This window comes from Halichoeres trimaculatus, unplaced genomic scaffold, assembly GCF_033239565.1.
Source record: "Halichoeres trimaculatus isolate MK-OKI-2021-1 unplaced genomic scaffold, fHalTri1.1 fHalTri1_scaffold_1, whole genome shotgun sequence".
Classification (NCBI taxonomy): Eukaryota; Metazoa; Chordata; class Actinopteri; order Labriformes; family Labridae; genus Halichoeres; species Halichoeres trimaculatus.
In genome coordinates, this window is record NW_027437179.1 from 29,741,641 (window position 1) to 29,761,696 (window position 20,056).

Below are 20,056 nucleotides of genomic sequence, written 5' to 3' on the forward strand. Positions count from 1 at the left end.
AGTCACCAGGGAAAATGAAATAAAGTCCACAAGGAGCTTGTGAGGGAGGATTCTTCTTCTGGCAAGTGCGCAAAAGATGTTTATGAATAAACAAGATTAACATGATTAAATAAAAGTAATTGAAAGACTATATGATATAAATTCATAGCAGATTATGTACACTGAAAAATAATATAACAAGAGAACTCTTGGTTTTCTGAGGAGACTGTTGTATACACTATGTAAGTCACTATATTATTAATAAAAGGAGAAAAAATATGAAAAACAACCAAGGCAAAAACAAACACAAAGCTGTGGGTTTTAAGAAAAACAGAGAAAGAAGGTAAATTATGTTTCCAGTGATCTGTTGCCAGAATGCACTGCAGAGAAAATGGCCAAACCCAGACATCCACAAGGGGGAGCTCCTAATCTACACAGCCAGAGGCTGTGCCTGAGAGAAGCCCTGAATACTGCAGAGGTGAAGATGAAATCTGAGGATGATGACTGACATCAATTTCAAAAACAAAAAAAACATGTTTTCTCACCATGGCAAAACCGACATCAGCTTTCTTCAGTGCAGGCCCATCGTTGGTTCCATCACCTGTCACAGCCACCACCTGCCTCTGGTCCACCATCGTACTGTCAATGATACCTGTCAACCATAAGCAGCACATGCAGCAGAGCTCACTAACCAGAAGAATCCAACAACATCTTGTGTATAATTAATAATCTTGACCATGATAACCTCAGCCTTTAACTGACTTCACAAGACACTAAAAAGTATCATTCTTTTCATCGTACCATCTAATTCACATGCTTGCCAAAAAATATGAGGGTGATATGAAATAGATTGAGCAGCTCACCTTTTACAAGAGTGTGTTTGTCAGTTGGGGAAGATCTGGCCAGAACTCGGAGTTTGGGCCAAACTTTGTCGATTCGTTCCTGCTCCACCTGGACACACACACACATAAAAAGATGTAAGATTTTAAGATATATTTCCGTCTCCTGGGCTCATCCTCTCCCGCTCTTTGGCAGATTCACTCTGACAGCAGTTACCGTACCTCTCCTTTCTCATTGCGGATCCTCCTGTTAAACTCTTTTCCATCGATGCAGAGGAAGTCCTCTCCGGGGTGGATGATGCCACACTTGATGGCTATTGCCCTGGCTGTGTTAATGTTGTCTCCTGTCACCATACGCACTGTGATACCTGCACGCTGGCACTTCTGAATGGCATCAGGCACCTAGAGAGTGAAACATAAATGCATGTTACTCATTTCATACAGAGGGTAGAAGTGTTGAGACATGAAGCACGACATGAGCTGTGTGATGGTAAACAGAAACACAACATAGAAAACTGGTCATGACACTGCAAAAAAATCAAGACTAAGCAAGTGCTGTCTCATCTTGTAACACATTTCTTACTAAACTTAGTATGAATGTCTTCTTTCAAGATATCAAAAGACAAAAGATGATGTCTGGTTTGCTTTTGAAATCTGCTAATGGGATAAGAAAAATTAAGTTGTTGAGTTTTTTGGATTAAGTCACTGTTCTCATTTTCAGAAACATAAGACATTATTGTGGACTTGTGAGGTGAATGTGGCTCATATTAAGTCTAATAGGACAATTTGTCTAAAATCAAGACAGAAACACTTGATTAGATCTTAGTTTTTGCTGAGTAAGGGTCTGGCAACTTCTTAACAACACAGATAGTACAGAAAGTGAACTGATGTGTAAATGTACATTTCTAGAAACATGCTGCCATGTAAACATTTATTTATTGTTAGTCTTTGAACATCTGGTAAATTTCAGTCCGACATTTGCTTTGCTTTGGTCACTAAATCCTAACGGGCTCTTTACTGCTCCATTTTGTTTAACAGCAAGTTTGTTGCACGGGTAGTGAAGCTGTCTCCTGCAGCCAGAAAGAAGGGTCGGGAAAGAGTGCACCAAGGCTAAAACAGAACAATAATTTAAGAGGCTGGAGGACAATGTTGCTGAGCTGAAAAACACTTCAAAATACATAAACTAAAAGCAACTTCACATACTAGTCATATGATTCATTATTACCAAAAATATATAAATTGAGGTAACTTCAGCAACATATAAGAGGTCCTATTTTTGTACTTGACAAAGACACACGGATTCAAAGCAAATCTCCCTCTCATGTACTTTATACTGATGTTTAACATAATTGAGCCATCTTGGTAAATTACAGAAAGATCTTACTGTCTTGAAAAATATCAGTGGTAGAATCAGGAGGCAGAAGCAGAGCATTAATTCAGAAACATGTTCTTCTTCCTCACAAAGGTCAGTGTGGGCGAGCGCTGATCTCCAAACCCACACATAAACAAACATGTGCACATAATGCAAAAGTAACTTGCATACATTTGTGCATACACGTGAGCCTACACTATATCTCTCTTCCCCCCTGAACCACACTCACACTGAAGTACGCTAACCTTCCACTTAGAGGCACAGGGGAGCATTCTTGAACTCACAAACAAATGCAGAGTGCAGCGAAGACATTATGAATCTGCAACTTTTATATCTGATATGCACTCAGATTTCAGTGGGGCAGGTTTTTACGCCCTGTTATCAAGTGATCAACTTCCCGTCTGTCTATCTGTCATCCCTGCTCTCTGCACAACTCTCCTCTCCTTTAGATTCCCGCTGCCCTAGTTGACTGGTCACCCGAAAGAGGAGGTGGAGTGAAGAGAGGAGAGGAGAGGAGAAGAGTGAAGCCTCATTAAAAATACAATCTGGCCCGACAGAGGAAGAGGGTAGGAGGCTAGTAGGTGAAACTGAAAAACAAGCCTCTGCGATCTGGTTACACTCTCCTTTTCCTGTGTTTCTCTACTTACATGTCTTCCTTCTCCTACTGCCTGTTATCCTTCCCTCTCTTTTTTTTCTTTCCTTTTTCTATCTTATTCTCTGCTCTCTTGTCTCTCTGGGGGCAGAGCAGCCAGTTATTAAAAGAACATCGCATTCTGGAGGAAGAAATTGGAGACTAATACACAGACCAAAAACATGTTTACCACTCAGTGTGACCTTTTTAGCTGAGTAGAGAGCCTCATCTCCAATATTAGCCAGTCTTACAAAGTAAGTTGGAAGGATGGCAGTGAATTGCAGATATGCCCAGCACATTGCTCTTCTGTATGAGTTACTGAAAAGGTCAGATGTTAAGTGACTTCTGCAAAGTAGAAAAGGGAAATGCTGCAAACCGCTCTAAGCTACACAGGAGACTTTATTAGCACCTAAAGTGTGAATCTAATGATTCTTTAAGGGTGTGAAATTAGAAATAAAATCTTTTATTTAACTTGAGGTTGCTTGAACTGTTGCCAATTATTCTTCCAGCTTAAAAGTAACACCTCAAATAAACACAGGAGCTTTTCTTTGCGCTGGCCAAGTTGTTCTAAACAATCTTTGCATATCTATACAGGAAATAACTGCTTGCTGCTGCTTTCTTCTCTGTGCCTGTTTGTTGTATGTAGCTCTGTTCAGCCACTTACATAACTTAGCTTCACACAGAAACAGAGAGGAATGTATAGAGAAAGAAAACATGAGCAGAAAAGAAAGTTAAAAAAAGAAAATAGGAACCAGAGAGAAGTTGAAGTCAGACTCTACAACATGGTGAGAAGATGAGACGAGAAAATGTGATGGTTTAAATGAGAGAGCTTGTTAGAGGATGAGGAGGGGGATGGAAAAAAAATGAAAGGAGGAAGTTAAATAATGTAGTAGCCGGTTAGCTTCCTGCTTCCCTGTATCTGTGCAGGAGCTGTCAGGAGAGGTCAGTTTTCCTACTGTATACTAATACGGCTTTGCTGCTTCGCTTTTTCTCCTCTTCTTTAAGTACCATTCAATTAAGTCCTGTAAAAATAATTACTCTGTGCATCAAAAATGTTTTGAAGCTGTTTTTGGTTGCATTTGATGTAAATTTCTTGATAAGACGTGGAATGAGAAAATATCAACTCTAAGAGAGTGAAAATTTAACTGAAAAATAAAATTTGAGTAAGCCAATAAATATCAATATAAATACAATTTTTTTTGAAAAATAAGGATTTACCTCTTTTTTTTTTATTAAGTACCATTAAAAAACATTTAGGGAAAAATATTCAAAAAATTTCAAGGTGAATCAATGACAAAGGGTCATCAAAGGGGGTTGAAGGTTCTTGTTGATATATTAGGAACTTTACGGCAGTTGAGGGTTAAAGTTCAAGGCGTGCGTCTTCTTCTTGTTGTTGTGTTACTCTTCGAATATCTTCAAGTAAGATCCGTTTGAGAAATTTCTGGGGGTAGATGGCAGGGGGAGTCTACAAAGAAATACAGACAAGGGTTCCAGCCGTCCCATCAGCCTTCTGAAAACACTCGCATCAGGCTTTTCTAAATGAAGTCATAAACTGATCAACAATAACAGTGGAGCTTCTCACTTCTAAGTCCTTATTTGACACTATTGGTTCTGCTTTTGTTTTTCTTACATGCAGTACAGAAATGAATTACCTACTGTGTAATTTTGTTGGTTGCTCGTTTTTTTTTTTTTTTTTTTTTTTTTACTTCTTTTGGCATTTTGAACCTTTGCTTACAATCTGCCTAAGATCCACCAGCGCAGTTTGTGAATTCTTGTAATTTTCCCCTCGATTTTTTGATTTTGTACAGGAGTGCATCCTCCACTGCAGGTCAAGAGTTTTATCTGGCAACAAATGAACTGACAAGTTATGGTAGAATTTTAAAATTAGAAGCAGGTCTAATCGTACAAGAGCAACAACAAACAAAGTGAAGATAACAAAAAGCAAATGAAAGAAAACAAATGAAAGACAACAAATGCAAGACGGAGATGAAAGAATGAGAGAAAATAAAGCAAGACATAATTTATCACTTAACAATGAATAATATCTGTTCAGTATGTGATGTAACTGTAACACTTGCAGCTGCATCTATTTGCTTCTCATATATGCAAAGCGATAAAACTGCTTGAGCTGATTGGTTCATTGTGAAGTGTGCATTTCATCCATCAATAATCATTTAGAGAGGCAACCAACAGTGAAGCCATTGATCACACACATGTCCTAATGCCTTGCCTTTCAAAATGACTCACGATCCCTCTCTGACAGCTCAATGTGCAGGCTGTTGCTCTTACCATTTGTGTTTCTTTGTTTACTCTTAATCCTCACAGCTCTACCTCTGTAGATATGACATTATATTTAATTACATATAATTGAGATTAAACGCCCCCTTTAAAGAGTAAAAAGAAAAGTTTTCTTGTAATAACAAGGCTGTTAATGATGTTGGACCGATAAGTAGGCTTTCGTAACTTAGATTTTATTCCAGTATTTCAGCTCAGCTTGAACTTTTAACTGAATACAGGCTGAGTGGAAAATCTTAGATTTTGAATATTATAATGAAAAGAAAAAAACACAGTCCTTTCAAAAGCTACACTCGGTAACAAGCTTGATGTCCTGCCCTTTTTACCATTGGCCTAAAAACCCTGTCCACTTTTCCCATTCCTATGACAGATATGTTTATTGCTCTGCCTGTTTTACTGAAAAAAAAAAAATCCAAATTACTTTGTTGACAAGTGTTGCTGGAGGTTCCCAGCTCTGTGTCGATTCTTGCCCAAAACAGAAAGTGAAGAAGCATAGTGATACCGGGTGAAGCCGGGTGTCGCAGCGTGTATTATTAGAAGCTTCCAGCAGCCGACGGCAAAGATTACAGAGGCAGAAATGAAACGAGGACACATACGACGGGAGCAATCTTGACGGGAAGTCTTCTCATAGGGTTTCGCTTTTTTTGGTGCAGATTAGTTAGACCTTTACTTTATTTGAATCATTTTGCCTTGTTGATAAAAGTTAACATTACGAAGAAGTCGCTGCATCACCCACTGTGGCCACTGCAGTTTGCTTTTTAAAACTTTGTTGCTTGCCCTCACTCTTTGATTAGAGGAATTTAAAACACACTGCTGTCACATGTAGCTTTATGTCAGCTTGTACAACCCAGTAATAGATAAAAGGAGGCAGAGCTTTGTAGCAGTCGATTGAGAAACTATACTTTGTCTTGCCTTATATAAACTGTAAGTACACTAAATTCAAAAAGATTTTGAATTACTTATTTTTTTTATTTTGTCACTTTCATGCTTGAATTTTAAATTTAAAACATTTCCTGTCTTGATTCAAGGGATTCCATACAGCGCATGACCTACCATTCATATCTAGACCCTATGAGTTGAGTTTATGAATTCAGTGCAGAATATTTGTACTATCAGTATTCTTTTAAACAGCAAGACATTTTGAATGCTGTGCTCAGATGAAGTGAAAAAAAAAAAAATCTTATTTTTGTTTGCAGTCTTGAAGTTCAAAATTTGACTATCATCTCTATTGTTCATGGCCAGCCATGTTTAAAGTCAGGCTCAAGGAGACAATTGTGGCCCAAGGTTTTCAGCTTCCATCTTATGAAATATTAACTATGACAGTGAAAATCGTCATGTTTTGAATTAGGAGTAAATGTACATTTTCTGGTAAGTGGACAAGAAATCAGAAAAATTAACTACTGTGCATAGGCTTCTTGTGTCAAGCAAAAGCTCTGTACATTCTGCAGAAACTCAGGAACTCTCTTTTGACGTATTGAAAGTAATGTATTTGTCATGACGTGATAATGTGCTTCATGACATTCAAGACTTCTGAAAACATGTGGGGGCCAACATTTAATTTATAAACTGGTGCAGAATGCAGGATAACAATCACTGGGGCTACAAATGTTGTTTCTAGATAAGAATATTCTTTAAAACATCCTGAAAACAATCATGATAAAATCCAAATCCTGATCATACAATTAAAGCTCCTGACATATTTTTCCTATATCACTTCATAATGGAGAACTTTTCCTTGAGAAGAAGCAAGTTGATGATATTCACAGAGCATGTTACACTAGAGAAAAAGGAGACTCATTATCTGAATCCTCTAAAATGGAGCATTGATATGTTACTTTAACATGGTAAAAATATGTGCTGATAGCTCCTGGTTCTAGGCAGTATTCAGGCCAACTGTCTATTACAGAACTGCGATGGTATGGATAATGTAATGTTACTGCAGTAAGTAAGCAGGATTTGGTTCGCTTAATCTTTACAAGGACAAATAGATGATAACAGCAGGAGAGATGCTTGAAATCTTTAAGTTATAGAAATCACTTTTATCAATAAAGCTTTTATCAATGAAACAGGACAAAAGGCACATCACAATCATGTAAAACCTTAAAGTAGACATTTAGGTGTAGACATAAACTGCATGAGCACCAACATGCCTATTTAACCAACATCCTCTCCCCTCAGTAACCTTTAAAATGATCTGTCTTACCTCTGGCCTGACTGGGTCCTCAATCCCAACCACACAGATGGCTGTCAGGTCATTGAGGATGTTGTTCTCATCATCCCAGTTGGGCTCAGGATCAGCAGGGAAGTCACGGTATCCCACACAAATGGTCCTTAGGCCATCGCATGCCATGGGCTCGATCACTTTCTTCACCATCTCGTCCTTGTCACGTGGACGGAAGACCCTTTGCTCACCCACTTCATTCAGGATATGGCTGCATCTGGGTTTAAAATTGGGGAGGTGGGATTAGGTGTATTTTAATTTGTGTTATTTTATCTTGTGAGCCAAAATGACTTGACATTGGAAAAAAATGCATTTACAGTAAAAGTTGTGTAGAAAAAATTTCCATATAAAACTTAAATTTAGGAAAATGTATTCATGTTTGCGTAAGCTTGGCAATGAGACTAGAAACAGACATTACTGAGTGGGCTTGACCTTTCAAGCAGTAGCTACCTTTCAATTTGCAAAGTATGTCTGTAAACATACTTAAAGCTTAGTATTAAAAAAGAACTATGTGAGATTTTTGTTGGTCAAACTATTACCATTACTTGGAATTACATCCCATCCAAGAAATAATTAATTGTCATCACAATCTATTTTAGAATTTTAAAGTAATCAAGCAAGAACCTTAAACTATCGATTGGGTCTTGATGAGAGCTTGCTTTGAGATCTGCTGAAGCCAAAGTAAATTAAATCTAAACCTCATCCTCCTGCAAACCTGGAGACAAATATATAGAGAGGGTCAGGTCAAGTCATTAAGGCTACATTGATGGTGTGGTAAAATGGCTCAGGAGTGCCTCGTGACCGCTGGCCCATGACACTGGACAAACTGCACCACAGGAGCTCCAGCTTAATCACTGCTGAGGCCAAAAATATCTAATCTACAGTTCACAAAATTCTCATTAGCTGAATAAACAGTCATGTGGAAAATGAACAGGTGTGCTTGCATATCATAAAAAGAGCCTGCTGTAAGTCAAGCTGAAAATAAACAGCAGTATAAAGTTGTTTCATTAGGCAGGCCATGAATGTCTATAACTTTAAAAATAACCACACATTAAACTATAGTATGTAGCATTGTTTATATTTGGATTATAAATGTAACAAAGACTTTTACTGAGACACCTACAAGAAAAGTTTGAATTTCTTTACATTTCATGGTCAATATTTTTTTTCATAAAAGAGACCGCAGAGTTTATCATTGCCTTCAGTTTTTCTCAGACTTAACCATTTTCCTTGTTTAAATGTCACAACAATGTGACCTTTAAGTGGAAACTCAGCCCACTCTCTCTGCCTCAGAAATGGACAATATGTTATGCACTGAGGAACATTATGTACTCAAAATGGACATGCTACACATCTGCTTGAAAGTCATCACTTGATTATACAATAATACTGCACAATGAGGTTATGCGCTACTGTCATTATCAGAATAATCCAATTGTTATTGTAAAACCAGACTCACTTTTTGAGGACGATCTCAGAGGCTCCCTTGCTGTACATGCGGAAGCTCCCATCGGGTAATTTGATGACGGTGCTCATGGACTTCCTGACAGAGTTGAAGGTGTAGACTTTGTAAAGTTTCTCCTCTGGGATCTGGTTTCTTATTGGCTGGTAGTCCCGCTTCAGGTCCAAGACCAATCCCAGCAGGCCACACTCTGTCTTGTTGCCCACTTGCTTCGGCAGACCGCCTTCCTTGTCTGGGGGCTGAAGAAAAGCAGAGGAAGAGATATTTGGATGCTGGGTTCTACTTTCAGCCAAGGAATTGCAAAACTTGATTATCTAAATTTCTACTTTTGGTTGTTTTTACATAAATTCTTATTACATACTTTGATAGGTTAAAGCTGTGTTTTTTTCACACTTTCATGAATAGTTTTCATCTCATCAGATTTATAACTCTATTTTCTTATGACATGTTTGACAAACTGTCTATATTGCCCTAAGTCTTCACTATTTGTTGAATGATCTATCCAATCAATGAGATCATCTTTTCTCCACTGCAGTGTGACCAGTGTAAGGCTGGAAATAGCCACCAGCAATAATTAACCAGCTAGCAGGTGAAAGGGTTGCTCTGTGTGGGAGGGTGGGAGATGAGATGGATGGAATCAAATTTGGATGTTCTTATTTTAGCTGTATAGCTCTGCCCATTTCAATCCGTAATTGTACATTTAGAACTGTATTTTTCTCCGGTTCAGTAAACATCATGAAACACGTTACATGCACAACTACATGGATGTTGCAGGGTCTGTAGACAACATGCATGGCACTGTTTCTTTTAACAATGAACAGTCCTGACACTGTTTTCTCAGTTTTTGCTGAGATGAAAGTTGTTCAAAATTAGATGAATGAATAAAAGCTTTTAATTTATCTGTCTTAGAATCAGAAACAGTTATTAAAAAATAAACATCTATCAAATCTGATCTTAAACTTTTCTCAGACTTTCAGACAGGAACACAACTGTATAAGATTCACTATTCATAGAATATAATGATGGCAGAATAGCTTCATTTTTGCACTCACTTATCAGAGTTAAAGAGGAGGTCTTTTGCGTTCCCATACATAAAACATCTAAAGTTACTCTGCTGGACGTTTATATTAATGTGTAGACTTTCAAACTGATACATATTAATATGTTGCAAAAATCCCTGAATATGCATGTTAACTACGGAACTTGCTAAAATGATGAGGCCACCAAATAAGAATCACCTCACTGGTTTGTGACATGAGGAGTGGGCCTCAAACACCCTGACAGGGCTTTAGAGAGCTAACCAATCAGAAAGAATTGAGGTCTTTGGAGCAGGGAGCTTTAAAGAGACATGGGTTCATACAAAACGTTTCAGATGGAGGCTGAAATAAAGGTTTCCTTAATACACTAGTGTAAGTTAAATCATTTTTTTTTTAGCTGTTACTCATGTGAAGCTTCTATGTGTGTGTTGATAGCGAATCAATGCATTTATTCAATTGATAGGATATTTTACACAGCATGTGATCTCAGAGGAATAGTTTTTATGCCTGCGTTTACAGTAGAGCCCTTTAACTGCAGATTATGTTTGTGTGTGTGTTTGAAATCTGTGCACATTTCTGCCCAGGTACTTCAGTAAATGTGTGCAAATTGCCTGCACACCTATCGTATGGGAACGTGTGCTAGTGTGTAGGTGTGTGGTCAGCTTGTGGAAGACTCGAGTTGCCATGGTAACACTGTGCAAAGTGTACTCTGAAGAAGAGACTTGTGGGAAAGAAGCGGGTGCTCTCTCTCTCTTTGCCACTTGGGGTTTCTTACTCTTTGGCTCAGATTCTCTGACAGGATTTTCAGTCATCTCACTTCACACATGTCCTCCAGTTTTACTGAGTTTTCCTTTTCATCTTTCCTCCAGTCCTTATTTATCAGCTTTATTCCCTTAGCTTCAATCCTTTTACTCATACTCTCTAAATTGAGAAATAACACAGAAATATGTGATTAAGCACAAGGCCTGGGTATCAATAATTCTCGGGAAAAAAAGCTGTTTTCACAGAGGAAAAGCTATCTTTAACATTCTAAACACAATCACACTGATCATTGTGGGGCCAACATTGATATTAGTCTGAACTCATGTGGAGGAGGTCCTTCCTGGAGATACTTCTATTTATTCTAGCCCAATTCAAGTTTTGGGGTTGAGAGATTAAGGGTTTAATTTAAAAAAAAGACAATTTGGGCTATTTGATCACCATTTAATAATCTGCTGTTATTTAAAGTCTTGATTTTTTACCACTTACAAAGGCTGCTTTCAAACTATTGGGCAAAAATGAGTAATGTCCAAGCAGCAACCTCCAGTCTAAGAATATGAGACAGTGCAGAAGTGCTAAAACCTGCTGTTTCTCAAGTGTCCACTTGAGGCTGGCCCTGGAAGTACTGAAAGTCACATACACACCAAGCCAAAAAAAAGCCGTCTTCAAAGCAGAAATTAACCTATTTACAGCCCGGTTCAAAAAACGTCTCCTGTCCAAATCGCTTATTTCAAAGTCCATTTAAGAAACAGACGGGTGTCATTGGGGAGACTACGTCCATTAATTATACAGCCTATGGTAATGTCAGGTGAAAATGCCACAGTCCAGACCTTATGCAGCTTCTTCAAATGTCTTTACTTTGCCAAACTGCTATCTAAACATTGTAAAAAAAATTCATACCAGATTATCAGTAGATAAGCAAATAAATAAATAAATAAATAAATCAGAGTTAGACCACTTTTTGCATGAAAGGGGTCATTCATTGTCAAAAAAGCATCCAATATAAAGCTTCTGTGAGGGTCTGCACATTTGTCTGCACCTCTATCTCTTCTTTGATTAATTCCTGTTCATGTGACAGCACTGTATTTTAGAGAAAAAAGTCTCATCCCAACCCTTTAAACAACTAATCTAACCTATTATCAAGAATCTTTGACAATCTTTTGACATAAAACTCTTTTTTCTGCTTTGTTTGACACCTTACCCGCTGCAGATGTTTCATGCGTTAAAAACAACTTTGGAAAAAAGATCACGTCATGCTAATGGTTTTGTTTTTGTAGCTTAAAAGGGGAGTTAAATAAGCTTCAGTCTGTTTAAAAACACTTAAAAACTCCCCAAAGGAGCTTTAATTTCTTTTGTTTGACACGTCATTAATTGGACAAATCATTTAAACTTTCAACAAAACTACCAGCTAAGGTATTGTAACTCAAACTACAGCCAAAATATGACCACAGCAATATGTGGTCAGAGTTTACATCATGTTACATTTGATTCATTCAAATACTGTTTCTACAAGTCAGCAAAGAGCTAAAAGCTGGCCTCCCAGGGGTCTTGCAGTGCCAACAGCACAACTGACACCTACACACAGCTGAAGAACAGCTAGTCAGGTATGTACCCCTCCACACACACACATACACACACATCAACAGTGAAGCTAATCCTTCAATCAAGACTGTAATTAAAAAACAAAAACAAATTCCACTTTCTTTTTTCGCTCAGCGCTTGTTGAGATGTGTTAGGAAATCTTCTGTAACAGCAGACCAGTTCATCACTCTAATGGCTTGCTCTCACATCTTCTTTCTTCTTTCTTCTAATGACAGTTCCTGTCCACCTGCTAACGAGGTTTTGATGAGGAATGCTCAGAAAATGCATTAATGTGTCTTAAATGCCCTGTCAAAGACTAGAATATATGTCTATGCAGTATTGAAGTAATGTTGAGCTTTATCAGTTAGCTTTTTCTACTTTCTGTTCTATTTAAGCAAAATGCTGCACAGATTTCCCTAGTTTTCACTTCTCTGTGTGTTTTGGTGGCAATAATTCTACTATTAAGAAAGCAACTATTTGTAAAAGTTTAATTATTCTTTTATGTGTGCTTTCAATGTTTGCTTTGACAGCCAATTATTTTAGAGGACATTATTTCTTAAGAAACAATAAATATTTATCAATTTAGGCTTTGACTTGTTTTACTTGTCCCTTTGTTGCAGCTGCTCAAAGGGTTCCAGCTGAGAGGGTTGGAGAGTAAGTCAGCTAAAATCTCATTAATCATTAAAACCCAATCAGACCACTGGCCCATGTTCACCTGGTAATTGGACATATCTGGTTAATGTTCAGCTGTGTGTCTCAGACACAGACAGGCGTATAAATACTTTATACAGAGTTTGCGGTAAATAACAGAATTAATGCCTTTTCCTAATGACCAGTGATTACATCAGGAAGACACTGGCTGTCATTGGCTAATGAGGGGATGGAAGAAATGGCCTCATCTGTGCTTTCTGCTAAGTGTTTGGGGGAATAGGCTCCCAGCAACAGAAAAACACCACACTTAAAGACTATGTGACCTCACTATAAGAAAGATTAAAGTTTTTAAAAGAAATATACTCATAGAAACATTAGAAGATATGAGTGGCTGGCTTTAAGGCTCCTAATTGTTTAAGTTATGAACCACTTAAGAGAAAAGTCTTAGACCCATATGGAAAGTCAATCAGTGTTTTGACCCATATCCTGTAAACATGCATTTTGAGATTTGATTTGCTAAGCACCTTATGGACATGTAGAATTTACAGTGATGTGCTATCACCTTTGTGTTTTTCAGCTTCTGACTCAAAATGACTTTCTTTTGACTGTTATGAAGGTGCGGTTAGGTGAAATTCAAGCCTATGGAATGCAAAACTTCATTTTATTCCTGGCTACGAATAATAGACAACAGCATATTTCAGAAAAGTCATTTAAAAAGACTTGGCAAAAAGTGGGCTATAGCCAGTTGCATTGACTCACTTTGATAAAACAATTAAGTTTTGCTTAAAAGTTTGCTTACATATTCTTTGGGAGGTTAAACACACATTTCGTTTTTAAGATGAACTTCTAAATGAAGTGCAAATATACATATATTAAAAAATGTATGAAGTCTTGACTCCTAAACCCCACCAGACAAATTGTTTGTTTGTTTGTTTGTTTTTTGTTCCTTTGTGACTCAGATCTGAGTAAGATACCTTGGACAGCAGATATAGGTAATATCTTAAGCAATGCAACAATAGCCAGAACAGCAAGGTGACTGTTGAGCAACACTCCTCACAGGAGCAGGAACCACTTATCAGATATCCATCATATAAATTTAACCCATCTTCTCCTTCTCCTTCTATACAACATCTGCAAATTCTCAGCTTTCACTTCGAACTTAAGCATGAAATCAAAAACAAAGCTTGCATCAGTGGCTGCCCAGATCATTCTCGTGGCACTGTGCTGCATGTGATATATCTGTTGTTGTTCTCTTGTGCATTCAGGACCATAACCATTTGATACAGGACACTTTTTTAAAAAAGTAATGTGAGGAGCCAAATGTAAAATTGAAACCGAACAGTAAAATGGTGGGCTTATGAACATAAAGTGACTTGAAAAGGCAACACTTGACTCCTCTGGGCAATGGCACGTGTCCAGCCACTTTGTGCAAAAACACACAGACCAGTGGCTGTGGCAAAAACAAAACAAGGCAGAAGAAAGAGCAATGAATAAACAGAAGGCAGACTGCAACACCACTGCCTTTTATTCTCAGAGATTCCTCAGAGGGTTAGCTTGACGTGGGCTTCTACGCACAAGGACATTTGCTGGCACGGGATGCCAAACGTTGGCATGGCTGTGCTTTTGCTGGCAAGTCCTGGCCTGGATGTGGCTAAAGACCAGCTGCCCTCTCCCTGGTCCTTGGGTGCTCCCGCAGGCAAGGACATATGCCAGAGGGAGAGCTGGCAACTTTACTTCCTTTTCCACCTGGGGCTCTCCTTAATCCATCCCTCATGTTCCTTTCCTTCTTCTTCCTTTTTCTTCCTGTTCCCTTCACACACAACCCCACCCTTTACTCTCACTTTATCTATTTCTCTGATTTCATACTGCCTATCCTGCATTTCCCTCTTTCCCATTTGTCCTCCCTCTGAATGACTTCTCATCTTACTTTTAGTTTCCACACACCATCTTACAAGGCCCCTGCTCTTCCCTCTGCCTCTGCCTGCCTTCTCCATCTCTCCTTGCATGTAGGAGTGGATGAAATCCTAGCTTCTCCACATGAATGTACCAGCCAACTGGGCTAAGGCCTGGAGGCATGCTGGAGGGCAGTGATACAGTTTTCCAGTCCATGATGAGGACACTTGTCACGCGAGTGTTGTTCATCTCTTCTCTGTTGTATAATTGTTGAATAATCTTCTATCCACCTTCATTTTGAATGTTTTCACTTTCACTTCAGAATCTATCCTGTTTGATGATTTTAATATATCAATTCATTCTCTTTTGGATTCTCTATTTTCTTTGTGGGTTGGTGTATATGATTCTGTAATTAGTATGACTTCACTGTAAATTAAGGGTGTCCCTCAGTTATCTGTCAAACATAAAGGTAGATTGATGAAATCCCTTTCACCTTGGCTTTTCCCTTTTTTCTTCTCTAATGCATATTAAAACTAATCCATGTCTTGAGGTGAGCGGGTCTTTTTCTTATGTATAATGACTCATTCAAAATTAAAGAGTCATTTTACTCCAAATAATTGAGCAGATTTTCATTTGAACATTACCACAACTTGTCTATGGTACTAATAAAAAACTGTTTTTATACTGGTTTTGTGTTTTTGCCACTACCTCCATTCAGGCAGGAGGTGTATTGATACATTGTTAGCTCTTTTTAATTACATGTCACATTGAAGGTGGTGAGGCTGCCCGATAGTAGTGAATTGCAGGTCATGTGTTTAAAGCTTATCTCTTGATTTTCTTCTTTCATGTTCCATCTTTTGTACTTAATCAACACTGGTCCAGGAAAAAAAATCTAGAAACAGCCACTGAAAGCATGAAATCTATCATGTCATTGGAAGGGGAAATGCAGGAAACCCATTAAGCTTTGTGCCTCTGAAACATCAAAGCATTGTAATTCTAATGCGAGGAGGACTTCTCTCTCTCACTGCCATCTCAGCAGCACTGTCAAGTCTTCAAGCGAGTGCTGAACACACAAAGACAGAACAAGGAAACAGAAGGACATAATTGTGCTGAAGATGTCTCTGCTTCTTCCACTCATTCTACGTCTCCTGCTCAGAGACCAAGATTATCCCACAGGGAGAGGAGTAGCTTCAAGCTAAAGCTGTCCATGTTGGGCAAACAAGCACGCAACGTCCAGAGGACAAAAACAGCAGCAGCCAAAGCCTGTTAAATGAAGTCCTCACTGCTTTGTCACACAAGTTAATATCTTTACATAAAGCCTAAAATGTAGTTTGTTTTTTCTCCTTTGTTTTCTCAACATCAGGCAATGTTGTGTCATTTTTTTTTACTTTTAACTGCACTCTGAATACATGTCCATTAACCCAAAACATTTATCTCTCACTAGTGAAAGCCACCTGTGTGTGTTTAGGTGTGTTTGTGTATTGTTTTTTCTCTTGTCCCTCAGCAGAATAATGACCTGAGCAGGTGGTTGTAGCAACATGAGACTCAGCTCTGAGGACACTCAAGCAGCCATGCTAAACACATGCCACTGTGCTGCAAGATCATAGACTTGTGATCTGTACACCTTCTTACTGTAACAGTTTGGCTGATAAGACAGATGTGTGTTTAAAAAAAAAGGAAAGCGAAAGTGAAAGTGAAAGAAGAAAAGCATGGCCGTTAGTGTATTGTGACTGTTGCTATGAGGCTCCTGTCACAGCAAAGATTTTTCTTTATGGTGACGACAGTTTATTTACGTCACAGAATGCCGTCCGGAAATTGCTTGATGGCATGCTTGACTGGTATGCAAGACACATTCAAGGCACACTGGTGTGTTAAAAACCCACATGTGGGCCTTTTTATATTCATGTATGCACCATCCCTTTCAGAATATATAAATAAGATTATGTGTACACATGGTTACAGAATGTATGAGCATGTGCATACACTGTAGAGTGTGCGTGTATCATATGTGCGCATGGTTTCATTGTGTAAATGTGTGTGGATCTCTCCCTCAAGGATTGAGGCCTCTCCTCTCAGTCTCAATGTGCTGACAGAAGAGCTATACTACTGGCTGTATTATAAAGACAGAGAGGCAGGAGCAGGACTGACACGGGTATCAAAGCCTGCCTCTTTGCCTTTGCGCCTTTGTGTGGTGGCCATCAAAGACTTCCACAGCCATCCTGGCATCCCACAGGATTGGCCTCTTATATAAGAACACACCAGCCAGCATACTGCAGGGCTGGAGTGACGCTGAGGGAGTGAGGGCGGCTGAGGGAGGGAGAGGGAGGCAGTATTCCTCAGAAATTTACCTGCTGTATCCTGCTTTCTGAATCTACCTCTGTCTTAATTACATCTGTCCTCTTCTGCCTTCTTTTGACTTTTTATTTTTCCTCTTTAGTACAAACTTCAAATAAAACCTTAGGTAAGCAATCAAAATTATGTGCTGCATCTGGTGTTCAATAATGCAGCTTTTGTACTGATTATATATAAGTTCATTTATAGACAGTTAAAACTTTCTGCTACTGTACTGGTGTACATACATTATGCAGATCAGTAAAGTAAAGCATCACTTATATCATCATGTTCCCCAGTCTAGTTTGAAGTTTGTTCAAAGTTTGACTTCTGCTGAACTCTTGGTGCATGAGGTTATGTCTTTTGTGAATGAAGAGATTATAAAACAGATGAAAAGTGCCATTTAATCCACCAAGTCTTAGCTCCACACGGCTGATGCTTAATTCCGTTGAGCTAAGCAGCTATAGAAGTACAATGGTCTGATGTAATGCAGCAACACATTCCTGCAGCCTATGAGTAAGGGATAACATCTTGTTCCTGTCAAAGATCTTGGTGAAAAAATGTGGACAAGAATAACCAAGGCAACCTCTGTTGTTATCAACAATAAAATATAACGTAACTTGAAGCACAAATTTTGCCTGCAATACTTACTCTCAGTATACCTATTTAACAAGGCAAATGTTTGCTTGTGAAAGCTGATTTTTCATGTATTAAAGTTGCAGTCATGATGTTAAAATCAGAGAAAATTTACATAATAAATCCTTACATTTGTAAATCTGAAGACACTTGAAATCAGCCACTCTGAGGCTTAAAAAAGCAGAATACCCTCTCTTTAATGTATTTATTGATGATGGATCATTACATTTATTTGGTCTTTTGAATTACTTCAACCTTTGTTGTACGTCAATCCCTGAGTCCCTTTTGGGAATTGTCCACATGGAGAAAAGTTAAATTCAACATGCATGGAGTAAATCAAAGAAAAGTTCTTTTTACATATTGTCTAAAGATGTAAACAGCACTAGATGAGTTGTCAGGTGTTGTTTTACCTTTATGTTGCAGTAACACATTCATTCAAACTGATAGATTCTCTGTGGAGACGTATCCACGCCTCAGCTACAGTTTAAACACTTTGTTTTCACCAAGACTGTGATCCTGCCTCGAGGGGTAGGAAGTGAAATCTGTGGGATCCTTCTATCGCAGATGTCCCGCCTGCTCAGCTCATTCTCCATGCAAGTTCCATAAGGGCACTTGTCAGCCGGTCAACCATCAATGAATGAAAAGACTCTACAGGGGCTAACTCAAATAGTGACAAACACACACACATACATGCAGGAATGGTGGGTGTGTGCAGGTGAGTATACAAAAGAGTGCCAGGAAAACCATTACTCATGCATGCTGTGCAAACAGTCTGAAGACATCCCGATCTTGGCTATCTTTACCTTTAAGCAACAATTTGCCAGAAGATTTATTATGATAACAAAGCTTTGGTCTTGGATTATAAAGGAACACAATGTCTCAGGTTTCTCACTGCGGCCAGGCTGTCTATATATCTATTGTTTCTATCTTTATATTTATAATTACATACAAGTCTAATTGGCTTAGAGGAAATCTCTCTTTGCTGCATTCACTGCAAACAAGAGACCATTTCAAGCACTTAGCCTGATTGGATTCAATTAAATTCGGCTATGGTCTGAATATTAGATAAGGCCAAATAACAAAACTGTTCTAAAGGTGACAAGTTGAGTGAATGCTTGGTGAATCTAAAGCAGCAGCCAAGGGCACAGACGGCTTGCTTCGCCAAGAAGAAAGCACTGCAGAGCTGTCTCACCGTTTCAGGGCTGCTTTTGTCATTTGCTGTCATCACTCATACAAAAAGCACTCACAGCTTATATCTATACAGGTAACCTGAGAAATTTAAGTCTTAACTAAATAGGCTTTGATATAATAGATTGCCTGAAATATTATGATTAAGAGTTCACAGAGAGTTCTGCATTTCATGTACGTACGTTATAAAAATGGATGGGTGTATAGTGTTGCAATTTCCATATAAAATACTTCATTATCATTTTGTAAGAGTTAAATAAATTATGGTCATGTGGGTGTATTTCGATGCAGTGCTATTATATTTCCTTTTAAATTTATCTTAAATTCCTGGATGAAATTCAGCTGATGTGTCCTCTGCAATAACTACCACCACAGATGGCTTACCAGAATCTTGGTTGTATAGGCGCTGTTGATTGAGATGGCGTTGACCAATAACTCCAGTGATTTGGGTGGCAGAGATCCGGGATCTGGGATTTCTTTGTAGTGCACATCTCCGACATAACACTGCACAGCCGTCATGCGGTTGGTAGTTAGCGTGCCTGTCTTGTCAGAGCAGATGGCTGTAGCGTTGCCCATCGTTTCACACGCATCCAAGTGGCGCACCAAGTTGTTGTCTTTCATCATTTTCTGAGGGTAAGACAAGACAAGATGGTCATGATGTGTTTCACTGCTTATACAAAAACAGTTTAAATGTTAGCAACTTCTACACATGCCTGTCTGCTCATCTGCCACTTGGCTGCTTAATCTTAAATGCATATCATGTCCACAAATACAAAAAGCTTGTGCTAATATTTTGTGTCGTATGACTTATTTCAAGGACGCAAATGTGATTTCTAGACCGGGCCTTTATCAGAATTGATATCTCTGTCAGCAGCTGTGAATCAAAAAGCTATTAACACAGTGAACTCAATCCCCTTGTCTGCAAGCCAATCAAAACAAACATATAGCCCATTTACAAGTGATGTGAAACAATATTATGCTGATAAAAATAAGGATTAAAAAGAAGAAAGGGAAAAGAAAAAGCCCTCCTTTTTCAGTATCTTTTAAAGTGTACTGTACAGATTAAGAACTGAGTTGAATGTCTTATTTCAAGATATTAAAAGAAAAAATGATGCCTGAAATGCTTGTTAAGACTACGAAAAATCTGCCAGTGGTGTATAAAAAGCTGTTTTGCTTGTTTA

At 38.4% G+C, this 20,056-nt stretch overlaps 1 protein-coding gene across 12 annotated transcripts in view; it reads right to left on the bottom strand.

Annotated features, from left to right (window-relative positions):
- atp2b2 (ATPase plasma membrane Ca2+ transporting 2) overlaps positions 1 to 20,056 on the bottom strand; it is a 141,477-nt gene that overhangs the window by 9,754 nt on the left and 111,667 nt on the right. For all 12 annotated transcript variants that reach the window (XM_074678874.1, XM_074678902.1, XM_074678885.1 and 9 more), the window contains 6 exons: positions 19,260 to 19,502; positions 8,797 to 9,038; positions 7,320 to 7,554; positions 1,041 to 1,220; positions 843 to 930; positions 525 to 631 (listed from right to left, as the gene is read on the bottom strand). In XM_074678874.1, the coding sequence (XP_074534975.1) occupies positions 525 to 631; positions 843 to 930; positions 1,041 to 1,220; positions 7,320 to 7,554; positions 8,797 to 9,038; positions 19,260 to 19,502 (1,095 nt within the window). The remainder of the gene's footprint in view (positions 1 to 524; positions 632 to 842; positions 931 to 1,040; positions 1,221 to 7,319; positions 7,555 to 8,796; positions 9,039 to 19,259; positions 19,503 to 20,056) is intronic.